General features: G+C 55.8%; 1 protein-coding gene across 2 annotated transcripts in view; it reads right to left on the bottom strand.

Moving 5' to 3' along the window:
• The window catches only part of DISP3 (dispatched RND transporter family member 3), a 60954-nt gene extending 42642 nt beyond the window's left edge, over window positions 1-18312 (bottom strand). The window contains exon 1 of one of the 2 annotated variants that reach the window (XM_070403129.1): window positions 18251-18312. In XM_070403129.1, coding sequence (XP_070259230.1) covers window positions 18251-18262 — 12 coding nt within the window. In that variant the 5' untranslated portion in view covers window positions 18263-18312. Of the gene's footprint in view, window positions 1-826; window positions 1027-18250 lie in introns of those variants that run through there. The other variant, XM_070403130.1, reaches the window with a different exon arrangement.
• Between the last annotated feature and the right edge of the window lie 414 nt (window positions 18313-18726).

Genomic DNA, 18726 nt, shown 5'->3' with positions numbered 1-18726 from the left:
CGCGAGGCGCTGTCCGCGGTGCTGACCCAGGGCGCGGAGGGGAGGGGCTCTTCGCCACGCCTCTCGAGGGACTGCAGGGATCTGGCGTGGGCTTCCTCAGCAGAGAGGGGCCCCGGGAAGCCTAGCTGCGCCCACCCCCACCCCCGGGAGTTGGGAAAAGTTCTCCCAGAGGCGGGGTTGACTCACGGGACTCAGCACCACTCGCGCCAGAAATCTTCCCCGATCCTCAGCGCGCCACTGCTCCGCTGCCCGCCCCACCTCCCCTCTCACTCGCGCTCGGCTTCCCTCGCCCGCCCCGCCGGACCTGCAGCCCGGCTAACCCGGCCGCGGCTCCCGGGAAATGTCCCGCTGAGAGCGTAAGTGCGCTCAGGCGGCGAGCAGGTGGCGTGGCGGTCACAAACCTTTTTCTGACCCCTCCCTCCGCTCTAGCCCGGCCCCGAGTCGATTCGGGGCAGGTTCAGGCTGACAACTTTTATGGACTCAGTCATCCACCCGCCGCGACGAGCAGGGGGGCCAGAGGTCCGAAGGCGCCCCGCAGGTCGGATGCCTCGTGGTTTCTGGACCTCAAACTGGCCCGTGCAGAACCGAGGCTGCTTGGGTCCGCGGGGAGTTGGTGCGGAGCTGGAGAGCGGCCGCGGGGGACAAGCTCTGGGTTCTCCCGGGCTGGTGGGTTCCGACGCCCGCATCCCGGGCTGGCTGGGGCGCGGGAGAACTTCACACACCGCGCAGGCCGGGGTAGGGGCGGCGCGGAAGACCTGCCCCGCTCCCCGCAGCAATGCATCCCCCAGCCCACACCCCGATGGCGCCCAGCGGCCGTCGCACTCACCTCGGCTGGCCAAGCTGAGCGGGCTCAGCCGCGGGCGCGGGAGGGAGGCGCGCCGGAGAGGCCAGGGACTGCAGCCACCCAGCGGGGCGGACTGGTCTCCTCGCGGAAGTCGCAGGGAAAAGCTCTTCGGAGCTGCGGGAGGCCGGGGTTCCCCGTCCCGCTCCAGAGCGCACAGACCGCGCACAGCCTGGTGCGGAATCTGGTTCCCCAACGCGCAACCCCGAGCTCTCCGCGCCGCCGCCTTTTATTCGCCGCCCGCCTTTGTTTGGGTCTCGGCTTCTACCACGGGATGTGGGGGTGTCCAGGGCAGGCTCTGGAGCCGGGCCCCACCCCCAGCCATCGGCGCCACCGGCCTCTGAACCGCCGGGCCTTGCGTCAGTGGCGGGAGAGGGCCTGCGCTCCACCGCGCACTGCTGTCTCCCGAGCCCGCAGCCAGGCGCCACGGTGGCCGCCGCTCCCCCTGCGGGAGCCGTGTGGTGGTACAACCGGGCTCCCACTGCCAGCGGCCGGGGCTGCGAGCGGCGCAGCGACCCCTGGGGGTCAGTTCTCGCTTCTGCAAATGGCTCAGGCCGGGGCCTCCTTCCCTTCCCCAGGAGTTCCCTAGGTTCCTCTCTCAGTCACCCAGCCTTGGCAGGTCACCAGCCTCCTTGACATTCGAGGGCATCCCAGAGGGAGATGCCAAGCCCAGGCTGCTGGCACCGTCCCTCCCTCCTTCTCCATTCACCTCTCTGGCACCAGAGGCCAGAGTCATGCCAACTGCTGGGACCCGGCATCCCTCCAGCTCTAACACACCTTTGGCCTGATACCCCTGGCCCGAGGACCACAGGAGAAGAAGCTGGGGAGCGGTGGCCAGTGTCTGGCCCATTTCTCTCCATCAGTGCTCAGAGGGCACTGGCATTGGTGTCACCCAGAGAGATCCAACGGGGATGCCTCTCAAGAGGACCAGCTGCCAGGCGCCGGTAGGACCGAGGGAAGCCAGAAAGAAGGGAGGCCATTGCCACTGCTGTGTGAGGGGTGAGCCGGGAGCTTGTCATACATCCATGGAGTGTGTGCTGAGGGAGGAACTGGGAAGACTGGGGAGCACATCTGTGCAGAAGCAAATGGCCTGAGGCTGTGTCTCTGCTCCAGCACTCACTCCCTATGTGCTCAGGGTCACCAGGGGGGCCATTGCCAGGCTGCCAGGTCTGTAGGGGACTCCAGAGCTCCCGGTGGCCTAGAGAACAGTGTTGGGAGCAGCTCCAGACATGAGGGGTGCTGCCCTGAGCTGTGAGGGCAGACAGAGAGAGACCGGAGACCTCACCCAAGAGGTGGAGAGTGTGTGTTGCTGCTCCAACATCAGAGGCCAAAGCTGACATCTGAGTGCAGAGGTAGACCCAGCAGCACCAGCAAACTCCCAGCCCCTCCTGGCACATCTCAGAGGGGAGGCCGAGAATGTGCGGCCCTGGGAGAGGGTGGGAGGAAGAACAGGAAAAGACTGGCTTTTAAGGGAGCAATAGGGAGACAGAGTGTGTTCCCAAGCCCAGCTGAGAGCAAAGTGTTTTGTTTGCTGCGTGAATGGTTTACTCTTTTCAGCTGGTGTGAAGGCTGCTGCCAGGAGCCTCCTCAAAGTTCCCCAAAGCTCCTGCCCTGACAAACCCTCTCAGCCTGACAAACCCTCAGGGAGTGCCAGTGATGTGCCCTGTGGTGCCCCAACACCCTCCGCCCTCCTTAGGGGACACTGCCCCCACTCCTTGGAGAACTAGAGTTAGTGGATTGGGGTCCCAGCTGTAGCCACCTTCTCCACACCCTCCCAGGAGCCCTCTCTGGCCTCCCAGGACCTCCAGATGATCCTGGATGGGGGCTGGGCTCGCTCTGCCCTTGATTGGGGAGCCTTCCCAGAACGGAGGGTGTAGAGACGGAGGCCCAGTGGAGTGGGGGAGGAGGGGAGAAGTGTGGTACCCAGGAACACTGGGAAAATACAATTTTCCCAGGCCATCAGCGAGGTTTTAAAAATGCAAATGGAACCGGGCCTTTGAAATATGCCTGCCATAAAGTGGAGCCGGTGGTGGCGGCGGGAGCTGGCGCGGGCAGGGAAAGTCATGAGAATCCTCCTCCTGGGGCCTCATCGTCCCACTCCCTTCCCTCTGCTCCAACTCTGCCTGCAGGACGTCTGTTTATGGAGGCCTGGGGGTGCTGGCCTCAGAGATCCCTGTCCGACCTGGGGCAGCCTATAGCCCCCTTTACCTCCAGATGCTAATTAAAGATGGCTCCAGTGGCCCAATGACCTGCCCAATGGAAAGGCTGCAGAGTATAAGATCCTGTCCCCCCGCCCCCCCCCCCCCCCCCCCGCCGCCCCCGCCCCCGCCCCCGCCCCTGACCCTCCACTCCAGAGCTGTCTGGTGGAAACTCCTCCCGGTCTGATTTACATGCCCCTTGGCGCCAATAGGCGGCTTCCCCTGGACTCTGTCTTCCCCGCTAATTGAAAAGCCTTCTTCTGTAAGGGGTCTGAGCCATAAAGGGCTGCTTTGTCCTTAGCTCCCATCCCTTTATTTCTATTCCCGTTTTCTCTCTGACTGTGTTTGAAGTAGAGCCTCTGAGCTCAGCACGGATCCCAGCACAACGATACTTCGGTTCCATCCCCACCAGCCGTGTGACCTTGGGAAAGTCACTTCACCTCGCTGAGCCCCAGTCATCTCATCTATAAAATGTGGATTGGAAAAGCACTTGTCTCATAGCAGTGGTTACAAAGATGTATTAAATGAGATAAACTCAGTGCAAAAATACCCGTTAGCACAGGGCATGGCATAAGCCAAGCTCTAAATAAATACTAGTTCCTGCTCCTCCTCCTTCTCCTCCTCTCCCTCCTCCTCCTCCTCCTCCTCCTCCTCCTCCTCCTCCTCTTTCTTTTTTTCTTCTTCTTACCTGCTGGGTAAGAGATAACCTAGTGGTGACCATCACACCTCTCACTTCTTACCCCAGCCCTGGTGAGGGGGACTGTATATGAATCAAGTCCTCCCACCAGATGGTTGAATAGCTGAGGGGAAGAGTATATGGGGAAGGTTTGGTGTTTATCTTTTAAAACACCGTAAACTAAGGCAGTTTCTCCATTGTCCCAGCATCAGGGAATAGAGTAACCAACCGTCCTTCGATTGGCTACACCCTGACTTGGAGCTCTTGGCCAGGGAATGGAGGCAAGTGGACTGAGGAGTGTTGAAAAGGGCTTCAGATTTACAAGACTGAGTTTGACTTTTTCTGTGTCTTTTACTAATGGTATGACCTTGGGTAAGTCATTTCATTTCTCTGAGGCTCAGGTTCCCCAACTGCAAAATGGGAGTCTAATGACCTCTGCTTATAATATGCCTGCCATGATCTTTTCAGCTGAGGTGGAGCACAGATTTATAGGTGATAATTAGTCATATATGTACGTAGTGATATAGTTATAGTTATAGAGTTAGAGAGATTATGATAGAATGACCAGTCCTTGTTTCCATGACTTTCAGGGTTGATTGCACTTCATGTGATATAATAGATGCAAAAGAGCTCAGAAAGCTCGCCCAAGTTCCTGGCGAATGAATTTCCAACTGAAGGTCATGCAGCAAGTTAGTGGAAGAGCTTGAGTTGGCCCCAGGCCTCCTGGGTTTCACTCCTGAGCTTTTCCCAAGTCACCATCTCTTCTCTTCCCAGCCCCGTTCTTCCTGGCGCTCTGCTCATGGGGGCAAGTGTGAGTTGAAGGGGAAAGAGGATGGGAAGGGGGGGAGCAATAATTCAAGAGAGGAGAGAGAGGTCTGGGGAGAGGTGAAAGGGCCAGGCTGGGGTAGGAGAGGCTGAGCAGATGGCAGCCCGTCACTCCCGCCTCCTCCAGAATTCTGCAAACAGCCGGCCTAGCACTCCTTTCCCAGCCTTGCCTGCCTCCTCCAAGGAAGCAGGCAGCCTGCGCCAGAGTGAACACAATCCAAGTTATTAATTGCCTGCAACAATTAGCCCCGGCGCCTGGGCCTGCAGAAGCCCTGGCTCTGAAAAAGGGAGCCAATTACAGCTTCATCAATATTCACGCTGCCACATAATGCTCTCCCAACAAGATGACCCCCGCATCTCCCACCCATGTTTTCAGGGGCCTTGCTCTGACCCCAACATCTGGAGAAGACGGGTTATGGCTGAGGCCTTCAAGAGTGGAAGTCAATAAGGGGTTAGGACCCCAGGGTGTTCGCCCATCGTAGGGCCAAAGTCCTGGCAGGGGAGAGCAGGACCCTGTCAAAGTTCTGGACAGGGCGGCATTAGCCAAAGACTAGCCCATCATGTGGGAGAGAATATAACCTCCAGGTTAAGGGCTTTAAAATAGACTCCCCGAGGGTCTTATTAACACGACTGGATTGAAAGGCAGAGGTCAGAAATAGGCGATAAGTTCTGGTTAAAAAAAAAAAAAGTTCTGGTTTTAATCTCAGCTCAGTTGCACACTAGCTGTGCGGCTTTGAGAAAATCCCTTCACGTCTCTGAGCTCATTTCCTTGCCTGTAAGTTGGGGACAGTGATCACACCTCCCGGAGGAGGGAGACCCTATGCAGAAGCACAGTGCGTGGCACCGAGTGGAAATAGATGGCAGCTATTATGTTCTCTGTGGAAAGGGCCCTGGAAGGAGATCCCATGCTGCCGGGGGGTCCCCTTTCCCTTGGCAGGGGAGCAGACGTGTGGGGTAATGGGGAGTGAGGTAGATGGGGAGTCAGGAGACCTATGTGATGGCCCAGGTTTGCTCTAACTTACACTGTGGTCTTGGTGCCCTTCCCACTCTGGCCTGTGTTGACCTGACAAATGATGGCATGAGGCTAGAGATCTAACCGTGATCTCCCAGGGGAGTATGGGGAGAGGGAATGAGTTTAGAATGGGTGGGAAGCCATGGGGAATATGGACTTGCCAATGTTTCAAAGGGGTGAATGGCAGCAGAGGTAAATGTTAAGGAACATCAAAAGGACATGAAACCAGGTACATAAATAGTTAGGCATAAAGTCGAGAATTTGTTGGTTCTGTATTAGTAAAAGGGATCACAGATATTGGAAAGAAAGCCATCACCTGGTTCAGAACTCCCAGGAGCGGCTGGGTAGAAGCCCCCGCCCCCCCCTTCCCGCAGCCCCCCCCCCCCCCCACCCCGAGTCCTTGTTGGTGGGGCGTTTCAGGACCATGGACGGTGGCTAATTCTGGTGTAACACCCGATCCACAGTTGAGGTGAGGGCAAAGGGATGAGAAGCATAGAGTTGGCCACTGAGTTGAATCCTTGGAGGTGGTGTGATGCTCGCTGTGAGTAATGCTGAGGTTCAAGAATAACTCAGTTACTCCTGGTGGAGGTCTCTGAGTGCCCGATGGGACTGCCCAAGCATTGGAGAGCAGGGTGATACACAGGGCCTGACCCCCCGCCCCTCCTCAGGAGTACCTAGGGCTCCTGGTGTACCTGCTTTTGTGTGAGCTCATTCATGACTCAGCACAGAATCTCAGCCCCGTCTTCTCACCCAGCCCTGCCGTTTGTCCCTCTGGCCTCGGCTTCCTGGCACAAGCTGGCCAGCACCTAGCCCTGCCCCAGTCAGTCTGGCTGGCCCACTGGCGCCAGAGCCAGGCCAGCTTTAACCCTGACCACCAGGTTCCATCTGGGCCTCTGCAGTGACAGCAAGAAAGAGCTTTTCTGGCACTTTCCCAGTTAGGAGTCTGTGCAGCTCTGATGGGCTGCCCCACTGCCAGCTCCTATTCTGGCATATTCCGTGTGGGCAGGGTGGGGAATGTTCTGTGCCAGAGGACTCTGTGGCCCGGGCCTCTGAGCTGGAATGAAGGGCTGGCTGACAGATCATCAGTGCCAGGCGGATAGAATGCCTTTTAGGCAGCTACTAAGAGCATCAGCATCAATAATAATGAATGGCCAGCCTTTATTGAGTGCCAGTTCCTGTATACATGCATTATTTACTTCACTTAAACTCACAACCACCCCATGAGGTGTCCTCTCACCATCCTTATTTCCAGGTGGGAAAATGGGCTCAGAAAGTAAGTTTCAGCTCACACAGCAGATAAATACCGAGGACTCAACCCCAGGCACTTTGAGTTTATAGTCCAAGTTCTTTACCACGCTATTCTTCCCATTTTACAGACAGAAAATGGAAGGTCAGAGAGGTTAAGGGACTTTGTTAGGGTAACAGAAAGAGTCAGCGATGGAAAGAATTTGAACCAAGGTTTGCCTGATGTCAGAGATACCACACTTATCTGCCCCACTGTACTGCTCCTGGCTGAACTAGGTCCCTGTTGGGTGCCCACTCTCAGAGCCCCCTACTGTGGCACCAGGTCTCATCTTATGTCTAAAACACAGCTAAACTCGTTTCCCAATTCATCATCAGGGAAGTCACTTCCTCTCTCTGAGCCCAAATCTGCTAAGGGAAGGGTTCTCGACCCAGCCCACACCCCAACTTGAGAATTGATGTGTCTGATGAGATTCGCCCATGCAAACTAGAAAGACCACACTGCAAAAGGGCAGGACATTCCTCGGACCCAGGAGGGCAGGGTTGTACTCACACCTTCCAGGACAAGACGCTGGGGCCCAAGCCCCTGGCTGTGAACACCCCACGGGATTGACACACAAAATGCCAGGTCATCTCCTGACCTCTCACTTACCGACGGGGAGCCTGAGGCCCGGGTAGGGGATTGCAGTGGTGTGGTTGCTTCCTAACAGCACTGCCCTTTGGGGCATCCCCCCAAGGCCTCTGTGTCCTTCACAACACTTCTGGGTCCTCATTTTGCAGCTGGGCACGTGTGGGGACAGCTGTTCTCCCTGGCCTCCAGGGCTCTGCCTGGCAGATGTGGCAGCGGGATGCAGGAGGAATGCAGGAGTAGTGACATGTGGGGGAGCAGCCTGGGCCAGGCCAGCACAGCTGGCTGTGCTGGGGAGCTGGGCTGGTGGTATGTCTCCTTACCTTCCTCTTCCTGCTCCTCCTCTTCCTCCTCTCCTCCCCACTCCTCCTTGTTTTCTTTTCCCAAATTCCTAAATTCCCCACCTTCTCTCCTTTATGCGTATCCCCTTCCTTCATAATGACCGCAATAAACATTTATTGAGCACTTATTGTGTGACAAGCCCCGTATAAACATTTTACATACACCATCCTCTTTTATCTTCCCAACAGCCCCTGGAGAATGACCATCTCCCTTTTATGAATGAGCCAAGCATGGCTCAGAGGGGCCGGGGTTTGTAAGGCCCAGCTGACCTCGGAGCCCACATTCTCCTGTCCCTGTGCTCTGCTGGGGCCAACAGCACCTCGCCACCTGTGGGTGACGGGGCCCGAGGGGGTGCGATCAGTCTCTTTTGGCCTGGGATGGATTGTGGGGTGGATGCTTGCTTTCTTTCTTTTGCTTTTTCTTTAAAACTCTAAGCTGATCTCACCTGGATTGCTCTGTTCTCTGTACCTTCCAACCCTTCCCCTCCCCGTGCGTGTAGAGGCCGCCTGGAGTCAGCGGACACTCATCACGTTTGCTAAGACAGGAAAATGGAACCAGACCAGTACACGTGGGACTCAGCATTACTGGACCAAGAGCAGAGGACTTGTGCTAATCCCCAGAGGATTTTGTGATCATTATCACTTTAATCCATGAATAACTGAGGGGCCTGCAGGGCGGGTGGTTAATAGAATGGAGTTTGGAGTCAGACTTGAGTCCCTTTATAGCTGCGTCACTTACTGGCCAGGTGGTATTGCTTCAACTCTCCGAGTCTCAATTTTCTTACCTTAAAAGGGAGACAAGACTCGCCTCGAAGGCTGGCTGTGAGGATGGCATATGCAGTGTGACTGGCGTGCAGCAGTCCTTGGGCAAGGTCGTTGTCCCTCTCGGTCTCATTTGGGGTCAAGGTTCAGAGCATCTTCTCCCCGCCTGTGGAGGGCTCCCTGCAACTCATCTCCCAGGAATTGTTTGTTCTCCCAAATAGTTTCAGTAGGATTAGATAACAAGGGAATCCCCAGCCTTTTTTGTATGTGCCCTATGTGTGAATTGTCCATGTCACCTCAGATACGGCACACAGGTTCAGGGCACAAGCCCTGGAGCCAGACAACCTGGGTTCAAATCCCGGCTCTGCCACCTATTAGCTGTGTGACTTTGGGGAATTCATATAACCTCTCTGTTCTTCAGGCTTCTCATCTGTAAAGGGTACCTACGTCCTAAGGCTGTGCTGAGGAGTAAGGGGTGCAAGGGATGCACTGAGGTCAGAGTCTACACATGATAAATGCTTAGTAAATGCCAGCTGTTATTATTTCATCTCCACAAAAATCCCAGAAAGCAGATAGTACAGTCCCTGCTTCACAAAAGAGGCAACTGAGAGAGGTTAAGTCCCTAGCCTGAGGTCACACAGCCAGTAAATGGCAGAGTGAAGATTTGAACCCAGGTCTGACTGACTGCTGGACCTAGGGTGCCCCGCTGAACCATAGGTCTGCGGTGTAAGAGGATGGGGTTCATGGCCACACCGGAGGCTCAGTCGGCCCCCTCGATGCTGTGACCCAGAGGAGCTCACCGCCCCGCCCTCCTCCTTCCTCTTGTCTTAGCTGGAAGCCCACTGCTCCCCACTCGGTCATCATCTATTTCAAGCAGACTCCTCTTCTACTCCGTCAGAGTCCCCGCCTCTTCCGCCCCCAAACCTGCTCACTTTGCAGGGCTCCCAGGCCTTGCTCTCTCCTGGGGATAGTACAAGGGGCTGGGGAGCCAGGAGAGCACCCGGGACATCCAGGAACCCTCAGGGACTCCCGCTGTTCCCGGCAGGAGGGTCTGCTGCTCCAAGCGCTCCATGCCCACACCCTCCCCGCTGCCCATGGGACACAGCCCCGACACTCAAGGCCTTTTCCTCCTCGAAGGCCTTTCTCCACCCTCATCAAACGGCAGCCCCCACCCCACCCCCAACAGCCCTGACTCAGCCCTTAGCTGCAAAGCTGCCATCATCGCTCAAACACACCAGGCTCCGTCATGCCCCCGCCTCTACTCACGTCACTCCATCTGCCTGAAATGCTTTCTCTTCTTGTGCACCAGCTGAAGCATTACTCATCCTTCAGGCCCAACTCCTCGCTTCTAGGATGAAGTCACCCCCAACCCACCCCCACTCTCTCCCCCAGATTCTTCAACTCTGTCTCCTCTTTGCTCCCAGAACAACTTCGCACATCTATTTCTGCACCTATCACAGCCTGACTTGTTCTCTATATAGAGTCTGTTGCGTGAGGGTGCACAGGGTGTGGGGGTGCGTGAAGGTTCTTTGGGGGGGCACTTCCCAGGCAAGAGCTGGGGGCAGGGGAGCGGGCAGGTCACAAGCAGCAGCAGGGCCTGGACTTCTGGGACCATCTGCTCCAGGACCTGGCTACTGAGGTTAGAAGTCAGGGTCAGACATTGTTCTCAATTTAGAAGAGGGACAGTCAAGGCTCGTTAGAGGGATGACCTCCCATGATCATGTGGCACTTCGGGGGAAGACGCCAGAACCTGGGCTCCCACCTCCTGACTTTGTGGGGTCCCCAAAGCCCCAGTTTTAGGGCTGATCCCACACTCTCTCGGTCAGCCAGAGCCTCTGATCCTCCTTGCTACCTTCATCCGTCAGCTACTGCCACAGTAATGCTGCATAACGAACCACTTCAAAATCTCAGCTGCATTCGACAGTAACACTTACATTTTGCTCACGGTCTAGAAGCTGGCCCGAGAGGTCTGCTTCGGGTGTGGGCAGCTCATGCCTGCTCCATGTGTCATGTAAGGGGCCGTGCTACCTGGTTAAGTTCTTTTTTCTGGCTATGGCAGAAGTGCTGGAGGGCAACACAACCCCACAACACATCTCACACCTCTTCTCTCATTATATCTGCTACCATCCCATTGGCCGGACCAAGTCACCTGGCCAAGCCCAAAGCCAAGTAGACTCGCCTCACCATGTAGCCACGGCAAGGGTATGCATATAAAGTACCACTCCAGGAGAGCGAAGAATTGGGATCAATAATTCAATCTTCTGTGCTGTGTTTATACCTCTCCCTTCCCTCCTACAGATTCAAACTGACAGCTGACTGTCCCCCCCACGCCACTGATTGCAACATAACAACAGAGAAGAAATGCGAAGAGAATACTTGGGCTCCAAGAGTTAGATGTAAAGGAAAAGTAAAGGCACACATAGTTTAATTCTGGAAGAGTGGAGAGTGGGGGAGACTTGCCTTCACCCCCACCTCTGGCACCACCCGTTGTCCCAAATCTGAGAGGGGAGCTTTAGGGACTCCTCGAAACCGCGAGTCAAGTCTCATAGCATCACTCATCTATTCAGCCCCAGGACCTGAGTGTGGGGATACTTTTTATTTTTGCTTCCTGAATCTGTATGCCATTCTTTGGATAGCAACTCACCAATTTTCAATAGAGAATCACTATTCCCCTTCAATCCATGTGACTTGGATGGGGGTGGGGGGATGTACAAGTGACTCAGGCCTAAGCCAATCAGAGTATCCCATTGTCCCCTGGGCTCCCATGATTGGTTCAGGAATAGGCTCATGGCAAATACAGACCAGTCAGAATTCTGTCCTGGACTTTTTGTCAGATTGTTGGGCCTGATATGAGGAGTCAGAGGAAGCCAGGAAGAGACTCTATTTGTCCTGCAGGACTTGAAACTGAGAGTATAGAAAGGTTACCCCTAGCCATCAGGTCTATTCCAAGCATAAAGTGTGCCAACCTCACCGTGAACCGAAGCACAGAGATAGACTTGCCGTGAGCTCCTGGATCAAGCAATGCCTGGAGTCCTAGTCTGCTTTTGGACTTTTCAGCTTTGAGACCAGGCTTTCTGTTGGTTGCAACTGAGGGTCTTGATTACATAAAACTGGAGCCCTATAATCATAGAAGTTTGGACACCGAGAGCTAAGGATGCTTAGAATGATAAATTTGTTGAACCTCATGGGGAGGGGCCCAAAGCCATAGGTGTAGAGGAGGGGAGAGACCGAGATGCCTTTACACCCCCCCACACACACTGGAGCCTGCACAGCTGCCCTCTACCAGGAGCTCCTGCGGCAGCGGACACCAGACTGTACACCGGCCTGGGTGAGCTGGGTACAAGGAGATACCTATTCCCAGCTTCCTGGTCTCAGCAATGGCACCAACCCGTAGCCCTTCATGTTTGTGTTTCCAAGTGGCGCCCTCTCATCCCCTCACCCAAGGAGGAGATGGGGTCTGAGCTGCCCGGGACAGAGCAAGCACTGTTGTTGGGAGAAGCTGCTGCAAACGAGGGTTTGGGAAGCACAGGGGAGGCTCAGAGGGAGGTGGACGGTGCAGATGCCCCCTCACAGGGCTGCATCTGGCTGACAGAGAAGGCTGCCCCAGACTGGACTCCTCTGAGCCAACTCCCAGCTTGGCACCAGTGCCCACTGCTGCTGGCTGAGCTTTCTGAGCAGATACTTCAGGAACAGAGAGGAAGGCTCAGACCTCACCCCGGCTTCTCTACCTGCTAAGCCAGTCCTCAAAGCGCCGATGGCTGGCCTGGCTCCTGGGCCACTTCCCTCTGCCGGTTGCTGGGGCGCCACTGGCTGTGTTCCTCTGCAGGCACAGGACCTGCCACCTGTCCACAGGTTAGGTTCTTTTTCCGGCTATGGCAGAAGTGCTAGAAGGCAAACACAACCCCATCCTGCATCCAGCTTCACTTGTGGTCTGGCCGCTCTTCCTTCAAAGGCAAATGGCTCTTCTGCTCCGAATGGAGGCAGAAGAGTGTAATAGATTCGGGTTCTAGCTCAGCTTCCTCCAGGGCCTTACTGCTTGCATATCTTGTCCTCAGTTTACCCACCTGCACACTGGAGGCCTCCCCGGTGATGATAAGCCCCACTGCTCTTATGAAACAGGCCATTCTATAGGCAAAGAAACAAAGGCTCTGAGAAGTCCTGACTTCATCCCTTCAACAGCGTTTACTGAACAGATACTGGCTGAGCACTGCCTACTTGCCAGGTACTGTACCAGGCCCCAAGGACACCAAGGTGACTAAGACGAGATCCCAACCCATAAACTTCTCAGTCGGGGTAACAGACTTGTTCAAGGTCATAGAGCAAGCTGCTATCCCCTTTGCACACAGTAGGTGTTCAACCAGTGCATGAATTAGCTGAAATACCTTGTGGGCAACTGGCAAGGAGGAATCATGGGCAAAAAGACAGCGGGACACGAAGGATGCTACAGGAGAGAGGGCGATGTCAATTTCCAGCCTCAAGGCTGGGTTTGCAAACAAAAAAATCTACCATATCTGACACCCTTTGCTAAAGACCAGAATGGAGACGAAGCAAATGAGTGGTGGCGGATGGTGTGCTGGGCTCCCGCCTGACAACGCAGCATGGGGCCTACAGGGGCTGCGCTCGGCCATGAGCTCTGGAGTGGTCCCCGGGTCCCCCGTGCCCCCAGCCAGGACTGCAGGGAAGTGGGCACAGTGCAGTCAGGATGGCATGCTGCTAACACTGGTAGCAGGGAGGGGGGCTGCCAACCTGAGGGTGGACCCTTACCTGCCTCCTTAAAGCATCGCGAAGGGTGCCCAGGCTCAGGTGATCACAGCAGGGGCTCTTTCTCTCTGGATCTTGCTTCTCAAAGTGTGGTCCGGGGACCAGTAGCACTGGCATCACCTGGGCATTTGTTTAAAAGGCAGACTCTCGGTCTCTTCCCGGACCTACTGACTGTGAATCTGCGTTTTCAACAAGGTCCCCCATGGTCTCTCAAGGCTGGTCCCACGTTAGAATCACCGGGGAGGCTCGGAAAACACTGAAGCTTGGACCGACCCCAGAGATTCTGAGTTAATTGGTCTGGGCTGTGGCCTGAGCAGCAGGACTTTATTGAGGTACTAGATGCCCGATGCACGAAATTCATGCGAGAGTAGGCCTTTCTTTCCCCAGCTGCCGGCACCGGCTTCCCTCTGGCACCTGGGACCCGGGCTTCCCTCACAGCCCCGGCTTCCTCAGCAAGGACATCCAATCTAATTAGCATATTACGGTTTTATTACTATAGATGATTGACATAGAGCCTTGTGTGAGTTTAAGGTGTACAACGTGTTGATTTGATACATTTATGTGTTGCAGAATGATTCACACCGTAGCATCACTAACACCTCCGCCACGTCACATAATTACTATTTCTTTTCAAGCAGGACTTTTCCAGGTCCAGCAGCAGGTGACCTAACGTGCAGCCGAGGTGGAGGCCTCTGCTTTAACCTGCAGGGCACACCCACCAACTTGACCTTACATGCCCTTCCCTGCCCCAGAGCAGCTCAGGAAGGATGGTTAGCCCCATTTTTCAGAATTAACCTCGATTTTCAACCCAGCAGGTCGGTGGAGAGCAGTGGTTCCCACAGTGAGGTCGCCTGGGGACCAGCGGCATCACCAGGAGGGCATTACAAATGCAGATTTCAGAATCAGAGACGCTGGGGGCGGGGCCCAGAATCTGTGCTTTCTCCTGCTTCTCCAGGCAACTCAGCTGCCTGCTCAAGTTGGAGAACCATCGGTATGGGGGAAAGAGCCCGTATTGGGAGAGGAGCCCGTATCCTGGGCTCTGTGTGTCCTTGGGCGAGGGACGCCCCCTTTGGGCTCCAGTTCCCACATGTGTAAACCAGGGGACTGGCCCAGTCAGGGCTGCTGCCCTCGCATGGTGCTCGCCCAGCAGACATTGCGAATCCATCCGGCACCGCACCTGGTCCTCAGCACACCTCGCTAGGCTGCCGCCCAGTGACAGTTCTGGGGAGAAGAGACCCGTCAGGAGATGCAGGGCCTCCGCCGCTCCCCGGGAGCCTCCGGGCCGCGCAAGGTTCTCCCTCCCACTTCACAAACAATTACTGAACAGATTGCACCGCGAAGAGAATTCCTCGATTATGGAGTCATGATTCTAAATGGCTGTTTATCTGTGTTTTGCTTCATTTCTTTAAACGAATTGTTAAAATTTAAGTAAGTGAGTTAAAGGCAAAGGAATTGGAAGCTGGATCCATCACACCATGGAGGAAGAGACGGGGGAGGAGTAATGGCCGCCATCCGCTGCCTTGCTAGCTTTCTGCTCCCTACTTGTCTGTCACAGCTTTCCTCCTTGTCTTCCCCCCGACACCTCGCTCCAGTCCACATGAGGAAAGGGGAGCCCAGAGAGTGCAAGTGACTGGGCCAGGGCCACACAGCTGGCATGTGGCGGCCCAGAAGGAAAAGAGCAGTCGGTGACCCCAAAGCCATGCTTCCCCCCTGCTCAGAGCAGGTTGGAGCACATTGCAGCTGCCTCTCTCTGAGCCTCATGGAACGGCAGCTCTGGAGTGATGGAGAAGGACGCAGAGGGCCCCGCTGGGCAGGACCCCCACCTGGAGATGCCAGGCTCGGCCGCTGTGGGCAGGGCTCTGTCGGAACTCATAGTCCTGCCCCCAGGGAGCTCACAGTCTCATGATCAAATGACAGGGCCCCAGCATGGTGATGTGCAAGAACACCACCTCCTCAGTCCAGGGACACACCTCCGGGCCTTGGCCTCTCCCACACCGAAGCTCGGGGCCTCTCCCTGGACCCTGAAGTCCGAGCTTCCTCTCTACTCAGCTGCATGGCCCTCCAAGGGTGGGGTAGGGTCCTCATTCATGCTGCCGGATTCAAATCTCCACCTCTGCGGTTTATCAATCATTAGACCTTGGGCAGGTTTCTACTACTCTGAGCTCAGTTTGCTTATCTGTGAAATGGGGATAACCACAGCACCTCGCTCATAGGGTTATTGCGGAGATTAAGTGAGTTAATTAAGTAAAGGGCTTAGGACAGTGCTGGGCATTAGGACCCAGTAAGTGCTCAATGAATGCTGCTTGATAGCACTCTCCACTCAGTCATTCATTTCCTGGGCACCTGTGTGCTAGGGGTGCAGAGGTAAGACACAGATCCCGCCCACCGGGAGCCTGGGAGCTTAGGGCCTGAGGAGGGGTGGCACATGGGTAAGGAGCTGCAGTGCAGGTCAGCCCAGGGCATTAAGGGAGCCTAGAGGCCGAGGGCCAGCGAGGGCTCCCGGGAGGGGTGACCGCTGAGCTTCACCGTGACGGATGAGGAGGAGGCATTGACCAGCTGGACCCTCCTGGGGTGCGGCAGGTGAGCCGTTAGACAGGAGTCTGGCACCCAGGCAGAGGGGCAGCACATAGGAGGGTGTGGCCCAGGGGATGGCGGGACATCAGGTGTGTGAGGGGCGGTGATGAGAGGTGGATTCAGAGGGGAGGGCAGGGACCTGACTGCTGGGAGCCATGGGAGCTGCTATGGGTTGAATCTGTCCCCCAAAAAGGCATGTTGAAGCCCTCACCCCCAGGACCGGTGACTGACTTTATTCGGACATGGGATCGTTGCAAATGTAATTCATTAAAACGAGGTCAGACTGGTGTAGGGTGACCCCTGATGGAAGGTGACTGGTGTCCTTAAAGAAGAGGAAGGAGACACAGGGAGTGGAAGGCCACGTGAAGACAGACACGTGAGGGAAGAGGCCCCGGGAAGCCGGAGGAGGGCTGGAGGGACACAGCGGAGGAGCGCCCAGGATTGGGGCCACCACCAGGAGCTGGAAGAGCCTTCCCTGAGCCTCCAGAGAGAGCGTGGCCCTGCTGACCTCTTGATGTTGGACTTCTGGTGGCCAGAACTGTGATGCCATACATTTCTGTTTTTTTTAAGCGCCCCCTCCCCCTCCACTTGGGATACTCTGTTATGACAGCCCTAGGGAACTAACTCAGGAGCCAGGCTACTTCCAGCTGTCAGGGCAGACGGGTTAACCGGGAGTGCCTGGCCACCATCACTTCTCTGAGTACCCCCTGGTGCCTTCTGGGCAGCGGCACCTCACAGAGCCCTGGCGCTGCTACCCACCTGGTGCCCCCACATCAGCTCTGCCTTCACCCACGGGGCCACTTCCTATGGGGCCCCGGCTGCAGCCACAGCGGCTCATCACTGAGATATACCGCCGGCCTTGGGCGGGGTGACAGGGCCCCGCTGGGCTGGTATGAATCACATTTATTGCAAACAGGAAACAAAGGGAAGAAGGGAACAAAGCCTGGATGGGGGAGATGGGCAGGCAGCCGGGAGCGGGGCCAGCCAAGAGGCGCTGCCCATGGAAAGACCCATTAATTTCCTGATGTGCCCTAGGACCGAACAGCCAGCGCTCTGCCGAGGTTTATCTGTGCGCCTCAGCTGGGGAGTGTGTGTGTGCCAGCTTCTTGGGCGCTTCGGAGATTTGCTGGGCCCAGGAGGGGGCAGGAGGCACTAATAGTAGCTCCCGGCCCATCCATTACCCCAGCAAAGTCCTGGCTTTCAGCGCTGTCCATGGGTGAAATTGCACTGTGTTCTGCCTGGTAATGAGGTGCTGCAGGCCTTTGCACGGGGCCAGGAATTGCTCTGGCCACCTTCAGGGTGGGCGGTGGGGGTGGTGGCCAGAGTCACTCCAGCCCAGAAGGGGCCTGGCCAGACGAGCCAGGGAGGAGGGAGGGCGAGGGCGCCAGGAGAAGGAGAGGGGGGTTGGTTGGGGGGGAGGGGGTGGAACTGGAGGCTGAGAGTCAGCACCAAGGACAGCAAAGCTGCAGTCGCTGAGCACCACTGTGTACCCAGCCTGTGTTCAGAGCCTTGGCAGCCTCCTAATAACAGTGTGCTAGTTTCCCGTGCTCCTGTAACGGATGAACACAAACTGGGGGGCTTCCGGCAATAGAAATTGATTCTTGTACAGTTTTGGAGGCCAGAAGTCCAAAGTCAAGGTGTTGGCCAAATGGGTTCCTTCTGGGGACTCTGATGAAGAATCTGGTCCAGGCGGGCGGCTCCCTGGGCGTTCCTGAACGTGTAGATGCCTCGCTCCCACCTTGGCCTCCATCCACACACACGGTGCCCTTCTGAAGTGTGTAGCTGTCCACCTTTCCCTCCTCTCACACAGACACCTGCCACTGGGCAGGCCCACCGTAACCCAGTACAACTTCATCTCCACTCCATGACCTCTGCAAAGATCTTATTTCCAAATAAGGTCCCATTCCCAGGTCCTAGGGACTTAGAACTTCAATATATCTTTTGGGGAAACACTTCGACCCACAAGAAACAGCGTATTTGTTGATAGCTTATCTGATGGCCAGCACTCTGCTAGGAGCTATTTGTGAGCTCTCTATAATAGAATCTTCACGACAGAAATATGAGGCAGGTACCATTACTACCCCCACTTCTGTTGTTGTTGCTGTTAATTCTCACCGGAGGCTATTTTTCCCATTGATTTTTAGGGGGAGTGGAAGAGGGAGGGGGAGAGAGAGAGAGAGAGAGAGAGAGAGAGAAACATCGATGTGAGAGAGATACATCCGTGTTGCTACAATGTGACAGATTCCAGATCCGGGAAGATGCTACAAAGTATCAGGCCATAGATGGAACATCACAGCAGTCCCATGGGGAGTCACTGGAACCCTGCCATCTGCAACCCACCACGTCTTACAGCCTCAATAGGGGAGACCTGAAAGTTTGGGGGCACATACCTGGATGGTCATGGGGAGATGTGGTCCTCACCAGGGGAAGGGGCAGCAGCATCCCATCCATTCTTCCCACCCCAGCTCCATCTTGTCCTCACCCACTGGGCAGGCTCTCCATCTTCCAGGGCCCCTGATATTTAAGGAAATTAAGGTCAGGTCTGGCTGCTAAATATTTGTCTAAGCTGAGTAGAAAATGGCACCAGAGGAGGAGGCCTTCAATTTTATGAGCAAATAAATCATATGAGGGAGAGTGGGCTGGGGAGAGGGAGATGGAGCCAGACGCCCAATTACTTAGAACAGAAAGTGTCTCCGACAGTCTGGGGGCTGTTCACATCCCCCGCTTTTTAAAAGTGTGGCCTCTTTACCTGGCTGTGTGGGCCAAGGCCAGGGGCAGATTTCTTGCAGGGTCTTGCCTGCCTTGCCTGGATTCACAGCAGGTGATTTCAGACAACCCCCCCCTCCCCAGACAACTGAAACTGAAC

Source organism: Myotis yumanensis, unplaced genomic scaffold (assembly GCF_028538775.1).
Source record: "Myotis yumanensis isolate MYYU_CA2020_CCGP unplaced genomic scaffold, mMyoYum1.0.hap1 SCAF_2, whole genome shotgun sequence".
In the NCBI taxonomy this organism is placed as follows: Eukaryota; Metazoa; Chordata; class Mammalia; order Chiroptera; family Vespertilionidae; genus Myotis; species Myotis yumanensis.
The sequence above is the reverse complement of the archived record's forward strand: the minus strand, read 5'-3'. Positions and strand labels throughout refer to the sequence as shown.